Source organism: Momordica charantia (assembly GCF_013281855.1).
Source record: "Momordica charantia cultivar OHB3-1 chromosome 3 unlocalized genomic scaffold, Mcharantia_2.0 BLBB01000003.1, whole genome shotgun sequence".
NCBI lineage: Eukaryota > Viridiplantae > Streptophyta > Magnoliopsida > Cucurbitales > Cucurbitaceae > Momordica > Momordica charantia.
The window spans coordinates 6289066-6311746 of record NW_028275161.1 but is presented as its reverse complement, the minus strand read 5'-3'; the positions used below and the strand labels follow the sequence as shown (position 1 = coordinate 6311746).

The window sequence follows — 22681 nt, the reverse complement described above, 5'->3', positions numbered from 1 at the left end:
TGCGTGCTAATCGCAAGGAAAAGGGAAATATGATCGTTTAGACTGGGACGACAAAGATCAGTCACCTTTACCAAGAAAAGAGGAAGGCTGAAGGAAAGATACCGGTGGTGATAAACACCATTTTTTGTGGTCGTAACGGAGGTCATTTTGACAACAAGCGGAAAGCTTTAATCCGCGGGTGAAACATGAAGTTAATACCTCATTTCCATAAGATTTGGAAGGAATGCATTTGCCACATCATGATGCCTTGGTCATTTTCCCATTGATCGACAATGTGCGGGTCAAAAGAGTCCTCATCGACGGATGAGCGTCAACCAACATACTGTCCCTCTTGATCTATATGGCCTTAGGTTGGGAAAGATAACAACTAAATCGTTGTCCAACTCCTTTGGAAGGTTTTTATAGTGAATCTGTCACTGCGGAAGGTTGTACCGATCTCCCCGTGATCATCGGTGAATAGAAAGATGAAGTTTGGAAGGTTACCGAATTCATCATAGTGGATGACATATCTGTATATAACGCCATCTTTGGAAGGCCATATATTCACGACCTGCAAATCGTCCCTTCAATCTACCATCAAATGATGAAATACCCAGCAGCTGATGGAGTGGGTATAATAAAAGGGGAGCATAAAGCTTCAGGGAGTGTTATGCTACGACACTAAAAGGCACGCAAAGTTGCTGTAGTTCTTGGAGGATCCACAATCCTATACCCATTAGTTAATGAAATCCTACATGATGAATTAGCCAAACAACTCGGAAGTAGGGAGACGTCGAAGGAATAACTCGAGTAGATCCAGTTGGGATATACTGAAAAGAATGTCAGCATCGGAATGGGAATGCAAGCTCCTTTGATGAATGAACTTGTCAATTTTCTACAAACCAATTCAAATGTATTTACATGGTCCCATGAGGACATGGCAGAAATAAACCCAAATGTAATAGTCCATAGGCTTAACATAGACCCGGGTTATAAACTTGTCAAGCAAGAGCACCGACCTGTAACACTGCACGAAGCGCTGTAATTTTCGAGGAGGTTAATAAACTCATCAAAGCTAATTTCATCAAAGAAGTTTATTATCCTGCATGGTTCTCTAACGTTGTAATGGTGAATAAGGCAAATGGAAAATTGAGGATGTGCGTAGACTTCACAAATCTTAATAAAGCTTGTCCTAAAGATAGTTTCCCTCTGCCCATAATTGACCAACTTGTAGACGCTAGAGCAGGACACGAACTATTAACTTTCATAGATGCATATTCGAGACATAATCAAATAAAAATGCATGTGCCGACCAGAAACACACAACGTTCGTGATTGATCAGGGCTTTATTGCTACAAAGTGATGTCTTTTGTCTAACATATGTTGGTGCGACATATCAACGACTGGTAAATATGGTGTTTAACAAACAAATTGGACGGAATATGGAGGTCTGCGTATATGACATTCTAATAAAAAGTGTGACTTCCGAACAACGTGTGGCTGATCTAATACAAGCTTTGAATGAATTGCAACACTACCAAATGAAGCTTAATCCGACAAAATGTGTATTTGAAGTTTCTTCAGGAAAATTTTTAGGCTTTATGGTTAATCGTCGAGGAATCGAGGCCAAGCCAGATAAAATCAAAGCCGTTCTAGAGATGGTGTCTCCCAAAAAACTTGAAGCAACTCAAATGCTTGAATGGCCAGATACCTACATTGAATCGATTTGTCTCCAGGTCTACAGACAAATGCCTGTCGTTCTTTAAAATTCATAGAACTAAAGGGAAATTTGAGTGGACATAAGAGTGTGAGCAAGCAATCAACAAGTTGAAAGAGTACCTGGACTACAACGCCATTACTCTCTAGACCTGAACTTGGCAATTGCTTGTATTTGTACCTTGCTATCTTGGACTTGGCTGTCAGTTCGGTCCTTATTCGAGATAATGAGGTCGACAAAGTCTGGTGTACTACACTAGCAAGTCGATGACAGATGCAGAAACCAAATATCTAAGCATTGAAAAATTCGCATTGCTTTTAATCACTTATGCTCAGGGGTTGCGGCCGTATTTTCAAGCTCATAAGATTGTTGTCTTAACTTCGGGAAGGTTAATGAAAAGGGCGTTAGAGTTGAGTGAGTATGACATCAATTTCCAGCGTCGAGTATCATTGAAGGGTCAAGCCGTCGCCGACTTTGTGGCTGAATTGACACCAAATAAAATGACAGCCGATTCTAAGAAACAATGGACTATGTACGTCGATTAGTCATCTAGCGAAAAAAGGTGCAGAGCCGAAATCCTTTTACAATCTCTAGAAGGAACACGGTTCGAATAACCATTGAGATTTAATTTTTGGGCGTCTAACAATGAAGCTGACTATAAAGCTTTATTGGCTGGGCATCGGATGGCTCAAGGTATGGGTGCAGCCTGTTTGTTAGTCCTCAATGTTTCCTAACTCATAGTTAACTATATCACTAAAGAATTTCAAGACAAAGACGAAAAAATGGCTAGATATTTGAAAAAGGCGCGAGAAAGTTTTGTAGAATTTAGAGATTTTGTGATCAGGCAAATACCTCGTTGATAAAATCTGACGTTGACACGTTACCAAGGTTGGCTTCAGCTTATTAAATTGACTTACCTCGTACTGTCTCGGTTGAGGTGTCATTCATGCTCTAACGCCATCAATATATGAAGAAGAACATCGTAAAGTCACCGTGCATGCTCGTTGTTGGAAAGATCCAATGGTAGAATTCCTCAAATGAGTACAATCGGAAGACAAACACGAAATAAAAAAAATTAAGAAGACAAGATTCACATTACTTGCTCCTAGATGAGGTGTTGTATCCTTGCCATTATTGAAATGCATTGCCCCATATGAAGCAATGTATGTGATCCGCGAACTATATGAAGGAATTTGCGGAAGCCATACTTGAAGGGATTGACTCCGGTAGTGGAAGTACGTGAACGTGTGTGCTTCAATCTTGTTTTAGAATTACAATGAAGAAAAGACATAAGCATGAATAAAATGAAGTTAGTGAAGCATACCTTTGAAGACACCTGTTGAAATTAGACACCAACGTCACCAAAAAGTCTTCCTCCGCTATCCTCTGGATGTTAAGAACTCGATTTGTGGGAATCGTCTTATAACTGAAAGAGAAATCGAGAGATCAAGAGAGAGATTTTCTCGTTGGAGTGGTGGAAAGTGGGAAGGTGGTGAGTGGGGAAGTTGTGACTTCCCCACCACTCCTCCTCCCTTATATAAGGGTGATTCTCCCATTTTCTTTGGTCGTTCGGTCCTCTATTGATTGAGTTTCCAAAACTCCAACGAGAAAACCTCTCTCTCAATCTCTCGATTTCTCTTTCAATTAAAAAGCGGTTCTCACAAACCGAGTTATTAATATCCAGAGGACAGCAAGGAAGACTTCTTGGTGGCGTTGGTGTCTAGTTTGAAGAGGTGTTTTCAAATGTATGTTTCACTGCCTTCCTTTTATCAATACTTATGTCTTTTATTCGTTGTAATTCTACAAGATCGAAGCACACGCGTTCACGCGGTTCCGCTGCAGGATCAGATCCCTTGAATTGCTATCAGAGCGAAGTTCTGATTTCAATCTTGTTTTGAATAACATGGAAAAGTATGATGGGTGTTTGTCTCTACATTTGATGTATGTTGTTTGCAAATAGATGTTTTTGGTTTTTGGCATTAGATTTACAACTTTTCCGTTGATTCGATCAATGTAAAAGCCGGTTGCTTCAGGCGTTTAATCCTGTAAATGTAGTATATAAGTATGTGTCAAAGAGTCAGTTGAAGTTTTTTTTAACGTTAAATTTTAAATGTTCTTGGCCAACATATTGGGATATCTTCTTATTAACTTTTCGAAAATTGTAATATGAAGTGTTTGGCTTCGACTTGTGCTATATGTACTTGAGTGTATAGTCTGGGTACTTAAAAATAAGGCTGACCTAGCAATGTTATAAACTGAGTATATATGATGTCAAGTTTGTCTAAAAACATGTATAGTAGAAAACCTGGAAATCTGGGAAGATTTCGTGTCTGTTTGGCCAGTATATCAACGTCGTTAATGTTGGAGCATCGTTTACGTGAGCCCAGAAGAAGTCACATAAACTTTTCCTCCTTACCCTTGTTACATCAGTAGTTAACCCCTGTTTAATTCAATTTCCTAAAATCAAATTGTATTCATCGATTTTCTATTAAGTTAATGAGTAAGCGTTTTATGCACAATTTCATTTAAATTCCAACCATACTTTTGCTAAGCTTATTTGGTATTCTTAAGTAAAATATTGGAGTGTTTAGATATCAATTCCTGTGGATACGATCTTTTTATCTCTTGCTACAACGGTTGTGTACACTTGCACACAAGGGTCTTGTGGCGTACAACAAGTTTTTGGCGCCATTTCTGGGGATTGATTCAACTTTACGCTTTACATTTTTGCTTTAGAAAATCTGTGCTAGAAAGATTTCTTTTAACTATTGTTTTGGTGGATCTTGAAGGTGGATTCAGGATATGCAAGAATTGGAATATCTACTTGACAATAAGATAGAGCGTACTTTTGATAGAAGAATAGGAGCATTACGTATACAACAAGTAGAAGTTGGTCCAATGGATCAACTACCGAGAAATCCTAACCTTGTGGTTCCCAATCTAGAAGTTGAAAGAATTAATAAAGGAGAAGTGTCTGTATCAGTAGTTATTCCTCCCCTTAATGCCATTTTTTTGGCTGATGATGGAGAAACAGCCATAGAGCTTATGCTGCTCCTGCATTTCATGGCTTCCATCCGGTTATTGCCAAACCAAAAATCGGAGCTAAAAGGTTTTAATTAAAGCTTGTCATATTCCAAATGCTCCAAACAATAGGTCAGTTTTATGGGAATGCATATGAAGAGCCCCATCTACAGTTGAGGTACTTCGTGGAAGTGAGCGATTATTTCAAAATGCAAAGAGTATCTTAGGAGGCACTGCGTTTGAAATTGTTTCGTTACTCACTGAAGAATAAGGCTAGAGATTGGTTGAATTCTATGCCAGCTGAATCTATTACTTCCTGGAATGATCTTGCTGAAAAATTCTTGATGAAGTATTTTCCTCCAAGTAAGAACCTAAAGTATAGCGAGAAATCAATCATTTTCAACAGGCTAGGAAAATTTGTGAGTGAATCTTGGGAGAGGTTCAAAGAGTTGCTAAGGAGGTGCCCACACCATGGTTTGCCTAGGCGTATCCAGATTGAAACCTTTTACAATGGGCTAAATGAAGCAATAAGGTTGGTGGTGGATGCATCAGCTAATGTGGCATTATTATCCAAATTGCATGTGGAGGCTGTTAACATTTTAGAAAGGATCTCCTCTAACAATTACCACTGGTCATATCCCAGAGCCTCAAGTGACATAATTAGTCAAGGAACTGCTAACGATGATTTAATGGCTTCACTGAAGGCTCAAATTTCCAACCTGACTAATATGGTCAAGAACATGAACACTACTGCTGCAGCATCGTCAACTAGCCATGGAATCAACAATGTATTAGCCATCTTCTATTCTTATTGCGAGGGATGGAGGCAACACCCCACTTTCAGTTGGGGAGGGAACCAAGCACAGCTGGATGCCTGTCAATTTCAGCAAAAGGCGATTCACCACCCTAGTCTCATAATGTCTAATCAACATCAGAAAGTGAAGCCAACAACCAGTTCCTCTAATTATATGGAGAATCTAATTAGAGAATACATGGCGAAGAATGATGCAACACTCCAAAGCCAAGCAGATTCTCTAATATATTTGGAAGTCCAATTTGGGCAAATGGCAAATGTGTTGAAAAATAGGCCTCTTGGTACTTTGCCCAGTGACACCGAAAATCCCAAGAGAAAGGAGAAGGAATAGTGTAAAGCTATAACTATAAGGTGTGGCAATTTACCCCAACCGCGATCATATAAAGGGATCTGTAGAAAATGTGATGGCTGATGATAAAGGAGTGAATGATGCTGGAAAAAGAGCAATAAAAGCATAACCAATGGAAGAAGCCCAACCAATAGAATGATGCTGATAAAGGAGTGAATGATGATAGAGGAAAAAGAGCAGTAAAAGCATAATCAGTGGAAGAAGCATAACCAATAGAAGCATTAGTCTAGAGAAGTGTGGAAACACTAGGGAAATATAGACCACCGCCTCCCTATCCTCAAAGGCTTCGAGAGAAAGGCCAGGATAATCAATTCAAGCAGTTTTTGGATGTTTTGAAGCAACTCCACATCAATATACCCTTAGTTGAGGCTTTTGAGCAAATGCCTCACTATGCAAAATTTTTTAAGGATATCTTGACTAAAAAAAGGAGGTTAGGAGAGTTTGAAACCATAACTTTAACCAGTGAGTGCAGTGCACTTTTAACGGACTAGCTTCCACAAAAAATTTAGGATCCAGGGAGTTTCACTATTCTAATCTCTATTGGTGGAAAGAATGTGGGTCATGCTCTATGCGATTTGGGTGTAAGCATTATCAGGGGTTGGGTATTGGTGAAGCAAGGCCCACCACAGTGACTTTACAGCTAGTGGATAGGTAAATCACTCACCCAGAAGGCAAGATCGAAGATGTGTTAATGCATGTAGACAAGTTCATTTTCCCACTTGACTTCATCATCCTCAATTATGAAGCAGACAACGAAACCCTAATAATTTTGGGGAGGTATTTTCTATCCACTAGTAGAGCGCTAATTGATGTGCAGAATGGGTAGCTAACCATGAGAGTAGATGATCAACATGTTACATTTTCTGTTTTAAATTCACTAAAATTTCTAGTTGATGTAGAAGAGTGTTCTCTCTTCAGACTTGCAGATGACCAGTTGAGTAAGGAAATACAAAAGGAGACCTTGTTAGATTGCTTGAAGAAAGAACTTACTATAGCCTACGAACATGTGGGGGACATTGTCAAGCTGGAGCATCTCAGCCCACGGGCGGCTCCAACGGTGAAGACGAAGAAGATTGACTAAGGGGAGCTGGTTTCCCCTACCCATAACTTAATTTTTTTGTGCTAGTTTATTTTACGTTTTTCTTTTAAATTTTAATGCATGTGTTAGTTTAGACTTTAATTTCATGTGAGTAATGTTAGATAGATTTGAATTCCTAGGGTAGTTTATTATGTTTTTGTTTGATGTTTTAGTGTAATTCCATGAAATGAAAGTAAAATGAAAAGCAAGGTTGAAAATGAGAGGTCCAGTGTAGAATCGCCTAATAATGCATGTTGATTGATTATAAGTTTTTGCCTTTGATGTCTGGTCTGTGAAAAGCAAGGTTGAAAGTTTTTGCATCGGAATCAAAAAGGCAGAAAAAGACAGAGTTGACAGTGACAGCTTTTACCCGAGAAATTACTGTAGTAGAACGAAAAAAATACCTGTTATGCTGAGCTGGGGTCCACTTTATCATTTGTGTTGCCCTAAAATCAAGAGGGGTACAAAAGCTTGCATTTAAGGGGTGTCTCCAACACTCCCTATCCCATCACTCCACTTTCACTTCAAGAAAGCTCCCAATAAACCGTTGAAGAAGACAACAAAGAGAGAAGGGTGGCTGCTATTCTTCATTTTCTTCTTATTTTGTACTCTTACGTGCTCGAGTTTTGCATTTTCCTAATTCTCTTTTCTTGTATGGTATTTAGTAGCTCAGTTATTTGTAAGGGAGAGGATGTTGTCGACTTGTTATTGGGTTGTAAACTTTGTTTTTACTTTATGATGATATATATATTGAGTTGAATTTTTTTTTAACGTTAAATTTTCAATTTGCTTGACCAACATATTGGGATATCTTCTTATTAACTGTTCGAAAATTGTAATATGAAGTGTTTGGCTTCAACTTGTGCTATATGTACTTCAGTTAATAGTGTGGGTCCTCTGGAATAAGGCTCACCTAGCAAGGTTATAAACTGAGTATAGATGCTCTCAAGTTTGACTAAAAACATGAATAGCAAAAAATCTGTAAATCTGGAAAGATTTCGTGTCTGTTTGGCCAGTATATCAACATCCTTAATGCTATAGCATCATTTACGTGAGCCCATAAAAAGTCACATAAAGTCTTCCCATTTACCCTTGTTACATTAGTAGTTAACCGTTGTTTAATTCGATTTCCTCAAATCAAACTGTATTCATCTATTTTCTATTCAGTTGGTTAGTAAGCGTTTTATGCACTATTTCATTTAAATTCTAAAGTCTTTATATTCAACCATACTTTTGATAAGCTTATTTAGTTTTCTTAAGTAAAATATTGGAGTGTTTAGTTATCAATCCCTGTGGATACGATATTTTTTTATCACTTGCTACAACAGTTGTGTACACTTGCACACAAGGTTTCTAAGCCGTACAACACTGATCACCTAAGATTATGCATTAATGGGGTTTGTTGTTATGCTTGTTGGGTCTCATTATGTCCACTCATTATATTTCGCAGATCTGGTACCTCCGAGGTAATATGTACTAGGAGTCATTTTCGTGTATCGATGGTGGCTATTCTCTTATGTCCAGGTTTTATCGTTCGTGAAGTGATACGCGTGGTTGAACATCACCTGTATTATATTCTTCCGACCGTGTAGGAGCCTTACCCCGAGCTGGTTCGGATTGGTTAGTCTGCAGTGTCCTTGTCGACACTCAAGTTTTGGACCCTGACATATGATCCAGTCACACCTTTGTTGGGTGTGTTGTCCTAAACTCGTAGTTTGTATTTATGTAGAAACAAATGTATATTCAATAAAGTTTTATTCAATAAATTTGTTGTTGAATTCATAGCATTGCATTGTCCAACATCCAATAAACTAAACATCCAAGGTTATTTTCATATAATCGGGATAGTATATATATTGGGTATGTATTTGATATACCCCTGATATACAAGGTATATATTTGATATACCCCTGATATACGAGTAGATAATGTCCCGTGAATAACCTAAAGGGTCTATAGTATATGGATAAGGCTGGGTACTTTATCCCGAGCCTTATCTTGGCAACACTATGGATATGGACCACTTTGTAAATGTTACAGAAAACTCGATCCAGGTCATTCTTGTAAAGACCCATAACTTCCCACACACTTCTAGGTCACGTTAACTACCCAACTGATTAAACTTAACCCCAAATACGTCATGCCAACTCCCTGTGCAACAATCATATAAAATCAAGTTCCACTTCTCATCAATTCAACAACAAACCAATTTCATAGAATATCGGTCAACAACATTCGTGGACAACCTCATGAGGCAATTTTATTATTCAAACTAGGCAAAACTAAATGAATGGAAGAAAACTGAAATAGGCACCTATCCCGAAATAAAATTAACAACAAGTGGGAACCTCCCAATTATTCAAATACGAACAAATAGTTTATTGACCATAACATAAGGTCTTAACTAATAACTTAAGCTAAGCAAGAGTGACTAAGCAACCTATGGTCCTCGCTCGTCATGTCTCCTCCGTCTCATCACCATGGTCGCCAACGAGTCCCTCACCTAAAACAATAATTGTAGAGGGGGGTGAGTATATAAAATATACTCCGTAAGTAGCCCTCACCAACAGCGCATACACATCATGCTCAACTAAATCATGGAACACTCATAGTCATGCTTTTCAACACATTATGCATTCAAACATAGACACATTATATAAAATCCGGTGACAACCACAACCAGGAACACATTAACTACCAACCTCTAGTCTCTCTAACATCTCAAGTACCTCTACGCTTATCACAGCTATCCTATCCTTCCATAGTTAACTCCTTCGAGTAGAGTCGGCCCTTGACCATTTTTATCCAGAGCCCCGACACTACCGCATCGGCCCTCGACCATTTTTACCCAAGGCCCCGATGACTTCACCATCTATTGGCCCTTGGCCATTTCTACCCAAGGCCCCCAATAGCTTTCCTTCCAAAGGACTCCTCACATCGACCCTCGACCATTTTTACCCGAGGCCTCGACACTCAATTAGTGACATATCAGCCCCCGACCATTTATACCCGAGGCCCTGACACTCACCCATTCACTTTCTCCGAGAATCCAACTCTCCCAGAGTCTTACTATGTACTTTCTTAAGCCATGACCCATACGTCGTTCAGCTCACAACCGATTCAGCCTGCTTCCACAACATAAACCACTTTCTAACAATGAAATAATAATAACCCAATTATGCTTAATATCCAACATCAATATTTAGCAAGCATTACTAAGTATAATAACTCACGAAACACGCCGAACAATTCATACATATTCAGACAACAAACATTTCCACAACAATACTCAACAGTTTAGCAAAGTAGAAATCTTACCATTTTCACCGACAACTATTCAACACTACTCCAAGCATATCGACTAACACAACGAGAGTTATTTAGCGCAATGACGTATCAAAATTAATATTAAACGCCACAAAATCAGCACATTAGGGACCATTTAACACACACTAACACACACACACGCCCCTTGTCTACTTACCCACAACCGCGCCCTTAAGTTTTGCGTCGATCTCACATCTAAGCACAAAAACAAAAAAATACAGCAAGTTATGTACACTATTCAGCCTTCGAAATCCATCCTAAATAGGTTTAAATGACTCGTTACCCCCAAAATCGACTTCGTATAGGTGTGGGTCACTTAGATCTAGTCCGCCAAGGTGTGGGTAGCCTAAATCTGTCTTCAACAACGATGGGTAAGCGTCAAACGTTGCTGGAACGAAGGGATCGCCGAACTGCCTTGACCTGTGCTGGCCGTGGGTTGCTACCGCACGCCGGAAAAATAAAAGCGCCGCCGCTGCTGCTCGAACGCCGCCGAGGAGAACTGAGGGACTCGGGGCGTTACAGACTTCCCTCCTTCAAAAACTTTCGTCCCCGAAAGTTGACTGTTCCAATAATTCAGGGTATCTCGCCTTGATATCGTCCTCCCGCTCCCAAGTAGCTTCTTCTACTTGGTGGTTTCTCCACAAAACCTTAACCAAGCGAATCGTCCGGTTCCTTAACAACTTGGTTTGTTTTGCCAAAATTTTGACGGGTACCTCTTCGTAGCACAAGGACTCATCTAGTTGTAATGGTTCAGGGTCCAAAACGTGCGAAGGGTCATGAATGTACCTCCTCAGCATGGACATGTGAAACACATTGTGAACCGCTGCCAACGATGGTGGCAAAGCCAACCTATACGCGACTGGGCCGATACGTTCCAAAATTTCAAAAGGCCCAATGAATCTTGCGCTGAGCTTCCCCTTCTTTCCAAAGCGTAAAATCCCTTTCACGAGTGCCACACGAAGAAACACCTGCACACGTGCTCATGACTACGACATAAGGCTACCGTTAATTCCGCAATCTCCGCGCTCAGATGGGCAATACCACCGAGTTCCGAACGAACCTCGGTGAATTCCGTGCGCAACCCTCTAAACTCCAAGCCCATCTGTCGCGCATTATTTGAAGTACTGGGTTACGGGGCATTCCTTCTTACCCCCTTCCTCGCATTAAGGAGGGTCTTCCTCGCCTTCTGGTAAGGGTGCGTACAGAAGCATGGGTCCGACTGCTAGTGAAAGTGACTGTGACATACTGTCATCTGCCATTATATGGGTGGTAATCGATAACCTGTAATTACAATAAGAACTTTTCGACTCCCCACATACGACACTAGATGTTCGTACCGAAAAATATTCCGATAGTCATAATAAATCCTCGAGAACACTCCAAGATATGAAACCTACAGGGACAGAGGAAATTTTCGGTGGAGCGGTGAAATGCGTCCAAATATTTTGTCAGTATCCAATAACTGAAGAAATTGATTTCAAATAAAAGATAACTTTTCACATACCCTTACACTACCATGATTGCGATGTTTATAGGAGATAAAAAGCAACCGTTGTCATTAGGGAAGTTTCCTGTTTGAATTTTCGGTTTTCAATCGCAATAATGGGTAACTGCATGCATAATGGAAGGGAATAAGTTGAGTTATCACGTGTCTGAATCACTTGATCGAGTTCGGTGAAATGAGTACTTAGTTCGGTGAAATGAGTTCTCAGTTCGGTATTAACCCGAACTGGTGTCATTGTCCCACATGTCCTCTGTTCGTGTTTTCATCTAATTAAATGATCAATGACGTGTCAGAAGAATTGAGGGTCAATCAACACCCTTAATGTTGGTAAATATAAAAATTGACCACTACAAAATTACATGACACGATGACATGGCGAATTGACAGCAACTTTTGAGGAAAAAAAAAAGTAAAAGGTTTCAGCCTAACAATAAGAAAATTCAATGTTTCAGCCTATAAAATTTGAGAAATTAAAAAGTTTTATCCATGAGATGGACTAATTTATCTTCTAAAGTTCTCATGGCTCAGCAAGGATGTGATAGACAACCGAATATCTTGGTAATGCAATTTTTACTTCCAATACATTCAACGAGAGAGTCAAGATTCCAAACAAATAAGTTGAACATAATGATAAGTGGTGTTCCGGTAGATCAAATAATCAAATGAAAAGAAGATATCAAGCAAGAGCGTTAGTTCTAGATGTTGTGAAATCAAAACATGCTGAAATATATACCATGAAACTGTAGAAACGAACAATTCAATTTGTATTAGAATTTTAATTTTCTAAACAATTTATAAATTTTTATTGACGTTGAATTTATATTAAGAACAAAATTATGATTAGGAAATTACCAAAAGAATCTTCAATTCAATGCTTCACATAAGGACAACTTTTTACTTGAAGAGTTGAAAAAATTAAGGGTAAAATATGATCAGAAGTGTATTAGTACAACATGTGGGGGTGGGAGATTGAACACACAATCTCTTGATTGGAGATATATGAAGTATAGTTTAGTGGTAATTGACATATATCTCCTTGTGAGTTTGATCCACATCCGTACATGTTGTACTAAAAAAATAATAATAATAAATTATTTTTTTTAGTTTAATGTATCAGATACATTAATTGAGATGGAATACGTAAACAAAATAATACACTTTAATATATCATATATTAAAATTTATATTATTTGAATGTTATTAAAATGAATTTTTTATTAGTATATCTCACATATAAATTAAATTTTCCCCTCAAATATGAAATACATTAATTAGGACATGATCATTAGTCAACTAAAATATTTTAATATCTCATATATTAAAATTATATTATTTGAATCTTATTCGATAAACATTTTATTAGTAAACCTCATATATTATTAAATAATTTATATTCCCTTAATTTTCTAATATATCCAAATACAATAATTAACCAAATATGACTATAAACATTTCAAATTGAATTTTATTTTAACATGATTCATGCAGGGGTGTATGTTTGGTTCCCTATTTCCAAAACGGGTAGTAGGGTTTGTTAACACAAACCCATGTTTATTTTACGGTTTTATAAACTTAGGTTTGCTAGACTAAGTACTATTCTATCTCATGTTGATATAGTATTTTATCATTGTTCTTTTGAATTGTAACGTTGCATATTTTATCTTTTAATTTTCTATCAAATATATTAGCTGAATAAGAAAATCAATTCATTATAATTTGAATAATAAATAAGTAAAAGAACTTAGTTAAAATTTAAAGTAATAAATTATTAATTCATATTTCGAGGACAAAATTTTAATCATAAACTTTATGAGTGAAAACTTAGTTGAAAAATGAAGAAATTAGTCAAATCGAGTTAATTTGATCGGTTGTAACCATACGTGTAACTTAGTTCATTTTTATTAATCCTCTATGTCAACTTTGACTACCAACCTAACCATTTCATTTATACATGTTCTAAACTTCATGTTTTATATAAATTATAATGATAAATTTATATGTAATAAATTTGTTTAAAACAATATATGCAATAATTTATGTACACACTTTAATCACACGTCAAAAAATATTTTAAAAAATCAATAACATAACTAATTAAATATTTATTTCGCATAGTAATTACTCAAGAAAAATTTAGATTAATAATTCTATTAAAAATGAATTATTGATACTCAAAATATTAGTTACTAAATAAATATTATTATAAATTTAATCAATAATAAATAATTGAGATTATTTTATTTTAAATTCAACACTCAACACACATATGTAACATCTTTATTCTATAAATCTATAATTTTATCAAACATTTTTTACTCGTGCAATGTAAAAGACAAATTAGCATAATCAATTAAAAAAAGTATTTTATACCATAAATGAATTTAACTATTCGGTTTAGTTTGTCTTGAAGTTAATAACTTTTTAATAATTATTAGTTACAGTGTGTCAACTTTTTAATCAAATTTATTGGCCATGTAAAAAATAAAAAATGAAGTTAAGTTTAATGCAAATTTTGATGGTAATTAGTAAATAAATTTAGTTATGATAGCAAAAAACGAACACAAATTAAATAAACCATTGGTATTAAATTACGTGTTGATAAATTTGTATAAAAAAATGACTGAAAAAAATTAAGCAAAAAATGTATTATTTTTTATTATTTATATTGAAAAGTATACTTCCTAATTTCATTAGAAAATAAAAAATTTTAATTTAATTTTAATTATTTCAACCAAATAGATGATATATGAACTATCTATTATTTATTATAAATTAAAAATCTTGCCATTAACACGGTTGTAATAAACTTATGTTTAACAAAATAGTACCCAAAAACAAGTTTAACAAATCGGGACTTAACAATCTTTTTTTGTGCCCAACTAAAAACATGTTTAAATAAACTAGACTTAACAAACTATTTTCTATACAACCTCTTCAAATTTGCGAACCAAACACCTCTTAATGTTCTTGCGACCTATAGTTTATATTTTTGGTTTATAGAGACCTCTAGTTTATAAGCTCCAATGATATAAAGTTAATTAATTATACTCACTAATTAATTAATTTTCATTCATCAAACCAATGTTACTCCACTATAAGCCAAAAGTTGCACTCTTATGCAATGTAGTACAGCTTATGTCCATGGATATAACCATCACATGCAAATCGACCCTTCACAAGTTGATCGAAAATTACAGCTTCGTGGAAGTCTGTTTTACCTTTGTAATTACATTTAATACCCCAAGTATCACTAATCCCATAATGAACAACATGTTTATATCAAACCATAAACTAAGTCTCTCTCAGGTAGTGAGGGGGTGGGGTCCCATTGTTCAAGTATCAAAATCAGCGTTTAACTGAACAACTCATTTACTTATCTGAAAATGGGAATGAGTGAATTTCATCTTGTTACATTATGTTCACATCTCTCCATTTGGTTAAATCCCCAAAAGTAGTAGGTTTATTGAATCGGCTCCAAAAGTCATTCTCATCCATGTAAATGAAACAACATGCCCTCACAGGCAGGAGTTCATAAGTTACTAAGAATCAAATTCGAGTTGCATATGATCATCTGGTAAAATACTTGCCTTATATTTTAATAGATTTAAAAAGAAATATTAAGTATTTATCGGTTCAGTCTTCAAACTCATTGTATATGATACTCACACACATATGTCAAGTCAAATCATCTATAACGTTGACAAAGTCGATCATATCAATAGTGTTACCAAAACAAGGAACCCAACCTTATCCATATACTATAGACTATTTAGGTTATAACTCGAATGCGATCCTCTTGTATGTCAACTATGTACTGTTTGATATTACATTTATAACTTGGATTTTCATGGAAATAGACAACATATATTGCATAAAATCAAAATAATTAAATAATTATTTTCAAATAAATAATATAATATTCACTAATTACGGGGCTTTATGGCATAAATACCAACAATAGCAATGCAGAAGACCTTGATGGAGAAAAAGAGCAATGCACCGAGCATTTCTGCACCATCAATAAATGCTAATATTGCTTTTGTTTATCATATGACTGGAACCATGTGTATTTATTGGGGAGATATATTTAACTCTTGAAATTGCTCCTCTCAGTTTATTTATGTCATGTAGGACAAGGAAATCAAATGAACTTTAACTCATACTTTAACACCTAGGGTCTAAGATGAAGACGCCATCCTCAGTTTTTGTGGGGTGGACAATGAAATTCCTAACACTTTGAAAGTCAACTGTAGAAAAAATAATATGAGCAATCGTACACTTCACTAGGATTATTAGCCCATCGTCCACCACAACAACAACACAATCAATATAAGAGTTCAGTGCATTACGTACCAATAGTTTTGAAAATATATTGAAGGATCATATAGCCCAAAATGATAAAACCATATGAACCTTGGAAGTTCATATGAGATAGGTCATTGGTGAGCTCAATAGTGGTCCCTAGGTGTCATTGCCTAATAATGTAGAGGATCCCATGAGAAAAGTAAGGAGCATTACAAACTATTAAAATGCTTAGCAGGCTGACTTATGATGGAATGGAAATGTCGAGTGAATTATCATCTAATAATTCAAAAGCGAACGATAAACTTGATAAACCATAAGAGGATGAGGTAGGAGTGCCAAGTGCCCATCAGGTGAGTATCTAAACCACCTCCTCCATTTCGTAAACATTTTGTAAAATAAATGCATGATAATCCTTTTTGTACATTCTTCGATATTCTGAAACAATTACATATAAATATACCTCTAGTTGATGCTCTTGAATAAATGTCCAACTATGCCAAGTTTTTAAAAGATATCTTTCTAGGAAAATGGACAACATGAAATGCAAGTGTTAACTAAATGCGATAGCGATGCCTTAGGGAATTCGTTACCAATAAGTGTAAAGACATTGGAGTTTAATCATCCCCTATTCAATATAAGATAAATTCTAGCAAGAGCGTCGTGTAATCTTGACAGCAGTGTAAATTTAATGTCTTTATCGATTTTCAAAGAACTTAATATAGGTGAAGCTTGCCCCATGTCTCCAATTGGTAGATAGGTTTATAAAAACGCAATGGAATAATAGAGGATGTCTTAGTTAATCTATAAATTTATTTTCTTGTTGATTTTATTATTATGAATTCTTAAGCAGATTTATAAGTACCAATATACTTGGGTGGTTGTTTCTTGCAACCAGATATTAAATCATCAACGTACGAAAACGGAGAGATCACATTAAAGGTGAATGATGAGAAAGTACTATTCAACTTATTAGATGCCATGTGACTTCCAGACGTGATAGAAGAATGTTCAGCTATTAGACAACTAATCCAATTTATATGGAAGAATTATATGAAATGATGACTCGCTGGTTTAAAGCAAGAGTTATTGGAAGTAGAGAATGAAGAAAATAGAGTGGGTGACACTTTGTCATTGCCGATGAAAAATGTTGAGTTTAGAGAGCTAAACAAGGATGACTATAGAACTATTCAAACATCAATCATTGAGCGTCCACAAATAGAGCAAAAACATCTATGTAACGTCCCTGAGTTTTCAGGTTATTTTATTTTAAGATTTAATATGTGTCTTTGGTTTTTTCCTTATATTTATAAATTGAATTATTGGATTTCCTAATTTTGGATTAATTAGAACTTAAGTTTAAATTAGTACGTTTAAGATAAATTAAAATTTTTAGTTTTGGAGGAGATTTTTAATTAAATCATAATTCGAAGTTTTGGAAATTTAATTTACCGTTGTGGATTTTATCATTGGATTTTAAATTCAAGATATTATTTTCCCAATCCTTTTAATAGTTGGTTTATTTTTTGAAAAATAATTAGGATTTTTCCCTCTTATTTATGGTCATTAACCTTATTATTTGGGTTTATTCTTTTTGTAAAAGAAAATAAAATGGAAAAAAAGGAAAACAAGAGAAGGAAAACAAAAAAGAAGGAAATAGTAGCATCTCATTATCTTCTTCATCTCCCTTCCTTGTAGCAGCTGCCACCTCAAGCCCCTCCTTTAGCGAAGCTCAGCAGCAACCGGCAACTCGAGCAACAACAGTACAAGGCGACGTGACCCTGACAGCAAGCGACCTACGCCGACTTGATGAATGAGTACATTACAATAAATGAGCAACAAAGAGCACATAATACAAGAAATGACGCTTCCATGAGAAATCGACATATGCAAGTAGGGTAGTTAGCGAATGAATAAAAACCAATACCCCAAGTTACATTGTCAGGACACAGAAAATCGTAAGCGAGAAGGCAAAGAACAATGGAAGGCAGTCACAACAAATAGTAGACTAACCTATGACGGACTCACACTTCCAGAGGAAGGAACCGATGCATCTACACATGTACCTGCATCCAAGCTTGTACGACCACCATAAGTGAAAGCCGAAGCAGTAAGTTCGCATGAGAATAGTAAGAAAATCGATAAGGTAAGCAAGTAGCACTTGGTGCTACTTCGCAGGTACGTAATTTTAAAATTATCCCACCTTTTCCTCAAAAGGTTAGTTAGAAAGAATGATGGTCACTTTAAAAAATTATTTGAAATATTGAATGAGTTGCCTATAAACATCCCATTGGTTGATGCTTTAGAGCAGACGCCTAATTACACTAAGATATTTGAATACATCATTTATGATAATAAGAAATTAGGTAAGCATGAAGCGATAGCCTTAACAAAATGCAGTAGTGATGCTTTAGGAAACCCATTGCCTATCAAATGCAAGGAACTAGGTAATTTAACTATCCCTTGTTCGATAGATGGTAAGTATTTAGAAAGAGCATTGTGCAACTTAGGAGCAAGCATGAATTTGATGCCTCTTTATGGTTTTAAAGACTTAAAGATAGAAGAAGCTCATCCCACCGTCGTTGATCAATTAGCTGATAGGTCCATAAAGAAACTAGAAGGGAATAGTTGATCAATTTATCGTTCCCACGGATTTCATTATTTTGGATTGTGAAGCAGATCTTGAGGTGCCGATCATTTTTTTGGAGACGGTTCTTAGCAACCGGTGACACTGTATTTAATGTAAGGAATGAAAAAATCAGCATGAATGTCAATGATGAGCAAGTTACGTTCAACGTCCTTGATGCAATGCGTCTCCCAGATGTAGTCGAGGAGTACATTGCATTATGGGCAACCATGGAAGAACTTCAAGAGTTGATAGCTGTAGACCTAGAAGCAAATTTGGAGGCCGCAAAGAAAAAGCTGAAAATGCATATGGCGCATTTTTTACGAAGATGGAAAAGTTTGAGTTTTTACAACCGAGAGTAGATAACCTGAAAACCTTGCAGCCATCCATCATTGAACCTCCAAAATTAGTGAAGAAACGCCTACCCTCTCATTTTAAATATGTATATTTGGATTCAAATGATACTTTACTAGTTATCATTTCTTCATATTTAACCAATGAATATGAAATTTCTGTTTTGCATGCATTATCATAGTATAAAAGGCTATTGGAAGGACCATAGCAGACATAAGAGGAATTAGTCTTCAATTTTGCATGCACAATATCATCTTCGAAGGAGCCACCAATTCTATTGAGAACCAACGAATATTAAATCCCAACATGAAGGAAGTAGTAAAGAAGGAGATAATTAAGTGGTTAGACGTTGGGGTGATCCAATGCGTTCCTAAGAACGGGTGGCATGACAGTGGTCACCAACGATGACAATAATTTGATACCGATGAGAACGGTAACCGATTGGATAGTATGCGTGGACTATGGTCGGTTTAACAAGGTAACTATAAAATACTATTTCCTACTTCTGTTTATTGACCATATGCTTGAACGTCTCACAGTGAAGAAGTGCTGTTACTTTTTATATGGTTATTTTAGTTACAACAAGATCACGATAGCGCGGGGGACGAAGAGAAAAATACTTTTAATAGCAAAGTCATTGGTGAAAACTATTATCTTAGTCCCTACTAAGTAAGGCCGAAATTTGTTAAATACAAAAACAACTAAAAGTTATTTTTCAGCAATGGAATAATTAAGTTTCATTTAATTTTATGTCTTACTAGCATACTACACAGGATGTAACACCTTACTTCATCGTTGACCCAACATAACACGTACTGCAAATTTGCTGGCGTCACACATTAGTTTAAACGGAAGGCCCTAACAAGGCTCATCTATCAATGGTGTTGCAAAAAGTGCGTTTTAAAGATTTTTCAAAAGCTTTTAAACATTCTTCATAAAAGATGAAACGTGGATCAATTTCAAACAATCTGCATAGGGTTTTAGAAATATCCAAAAAAATCTTTCATTCAATGGTGATAAAATCTTGCGTGTCCTAAAAAACTTCCTACTAGTTTAACAGATGTGGATGGGGTAGTTTAGTAATTAAGTAAGTTTTTTCTTCGTCAGCTTCCATACCCTTACCTAAATTTTTTGATATAAGACAATTTCTTCTTGTACCATGAAATGACACTTTTCCCAATTTAAAACAAGATTGGTCTCCTCACATCATTTTATAATATTTTAAAAAATTTCAAAACATTTTTCGAACGACTCGTTGAAAATAGAAAAATCGTCCATACAAATCTTTAAAGTTTGTTCCATCATATCTGAAAAAATCGCCATCATGAATCTTTGAAATGTTGTGGGAGTATTACATGGTCCAAATGACATCATTCCGAAAATGAACGTCCCAGAGTGGAATGTACCCAATTTTCTCCTGATCTTCACGAGCTACATTCATTTGGTTGTAACCAAAATAACCGTCCAATAAACAATAGCATTATTTTCCTGTAAGACGATTAAGCATCTGGTAAATAAAAGGTTGTGGAAAATGGTCTTTTTTAGTTACCTTATTCAAGCGGTGGTAATCCATACATACTCTCCTTCCAATCATTGTCTCATAGGTATCAGTTCATTCTCATCATTGATGACCACCATCATCCGCTATTTTTTCCATAGGCATTGAACGAGGACAACCCAACTACTATCGGAGATGGGATAAATCAACCTGCGTCCAAACACTTTATGATCTTCTTTTTAACCACCTTCTTCATCTTTGGGTTCAACCTCCTATGATTCTCTATGGAATTTTTGGCTTCTTCTTCCAATACGATTTCATACATGCAAAAGGTAGGACTAATTTCTCTTGTGTTTGCTACGATCCATCCAATAGCACTTCTGTATTTGGATAATTCTTGAAAAAGTAAAGTTTCATGCTCATTAGTCTGCTAACGAGAGATTATAACTAGTAAGGTGTTAGTTAAACACAAATATGCATATTTTAAATGAGAAGTTAATGGGTTCTTCTCCAATATGGGAGGTTTAGTAATGGATAGTCGCAGGGTTTGAAGATCGACTGTTGGTTGAAAAAACTAAAACATTTTCCTTTCTGCTAAAGCAGAATCAGGTGCTTTTTCAACATCTTTTTCTATAGCTTCTATATATGCTTTTATGTTTGTAGTTATCAGCTTATGAAACTCCTCTACTATTTCCCTTATTGTCGAGAACTACTCCCCCACTTCATCCAAGGAACACATTGCATCTAAGACGTTGAACATAACTTGCTCATCATTAACTTTTATCGTGATTTCTCCATTCTTTACATTAAATACAGTGTCTCCAGTTCCAAAGACTCACCTCCCAAGAAGGATTGATACATCAAGATCTACTTTACAATCCAATATAATAAAATTTGCAGAAAAAAACGAAATTTATCAACTTTTACAACAATATTTTCAATTTTTCAATCCGGTTTATTTATTTACCTATCATCTAATTGCAAAGTTACAGTAGTGGGGTAGTTACTCATATTTCAGCTGTCTAAAAACAGAAAGAGGAATCAAATTTATACTTGCTCCTAGATTCCATAACACTCTCCCCAAGTTCGTCCCACCCGTCCCACTTATCAAACAAGAAATAGTAAACCTACATGTCCTTACATTTGACATGTAATGGGTTTCCTAGAGTATCACTATTGCATTTTTTAAGGTTGTTGTTTTATGCTCACTAAGTTTCTTTCACATATAAGTAATATCTTTTAAGAACTTGGCTTAATTAGGCATCTATTTTAAATAATCTATTGACGTGATGTTTATATACAACTAGTTTAACATATCTATGAACTTTTGAAAGTGATTATCCTAATTCTTTTTAGCTACACTTAGAGAAAATGTAGGGGGTGGGGTTGAGGAATTTTAAAATCACTAACCTGGAAAGACATTACTTACTTACCTTGTCAATCTTCTTACCATTCTCTGTTTATCTTATAAGCTCCCTGTCCTCTCCTCTTGTCGCGATGCATACATAGATGTAGGTACGAATGTAGATGCATTGTTTCATTCATCTAGTAATGCTGGCTCATCATAGGTTAATCCGCTTCTTGTTGTGATTCCCTTGCATTGCTTCTGTCCTTCCCATTTGGCATTTTCTGTAAGTCCAAGCAATGTACCTTATGGTATGGTCTTCAACTGATTTGCAATATGCGCTACATGTATCTCTAAATTCCTTGTGGCAGCATTAGTTATTTCCACATATTCTTCCACCATGTCCTCTCAACTACCATTGTTACCACCTTGCTGATTATTATTCTGTGTTTTATGTTGGATTCAATACTGTAGTGGTAAGGTTGATTTGTTAGAAACTATGCCCTAAACCCGTTGTTTGTAAATGTTAAACAAATATATATTTATTCAAGAAGTTGTTATTGATGTTTCTTTTAAACCGAGACCCAATAAACTAACATCCAAAGTTATGTCATGTAATTTGAACAATAAAAAACTTATATACAAAATATATTTAATATACAGTGTATATATTTGATATACAATATATAATTAATATACAATATATATTCAATATACATGTGGATAATGTTCAAGTAATAACCTAAATGGTCTACATTTTATGGGT

At 35.8% G+C, this 22681-nt stretch overlaps 1 protein-coding gene across 1 annotated transcript; it reads right to left on the bottom strand.

The window, feature by feature from the left end:
• Window positions 1–10819: 10819 nt before the first annotated feature.
• Window positions 10820–11388, bottom strand: LOC148212241 (uncharacterized). Its single transcript, XM_088122159.1, has 2 exons — window positions 11347–11388; window positions 10820–11254 (listed from the first exon to the last, which is right to left on the bottom strand). Exons 1-2 carry the CDS (start codon window positions 11386–11388, stop codon window positions 10820–10822), a joined length of 477 nt encoding a protein of 158 aa, XP_087978285.1.
• Between the last annotated feature and the right edge of the window lie 11293 nt (window positions 11389–22681).

Bases quoted from the DNA above. Each gene is read 5' to 3' on its own strand.
- LOC148212241 (XM_088122159.1), bottom strand. From the start codon at position 11,388: ATGGGCTTGGAGTTTAGAGGGTTGCGCACGGAATTCACCGAG. The intron at 11,255-11,346 runs GTTCGTTCGGAA...GCACGTGTGCAG, and splicing joins TGCGCACGGAATTCACCGAG to GTGTTTCTTCGTGTGGCACT.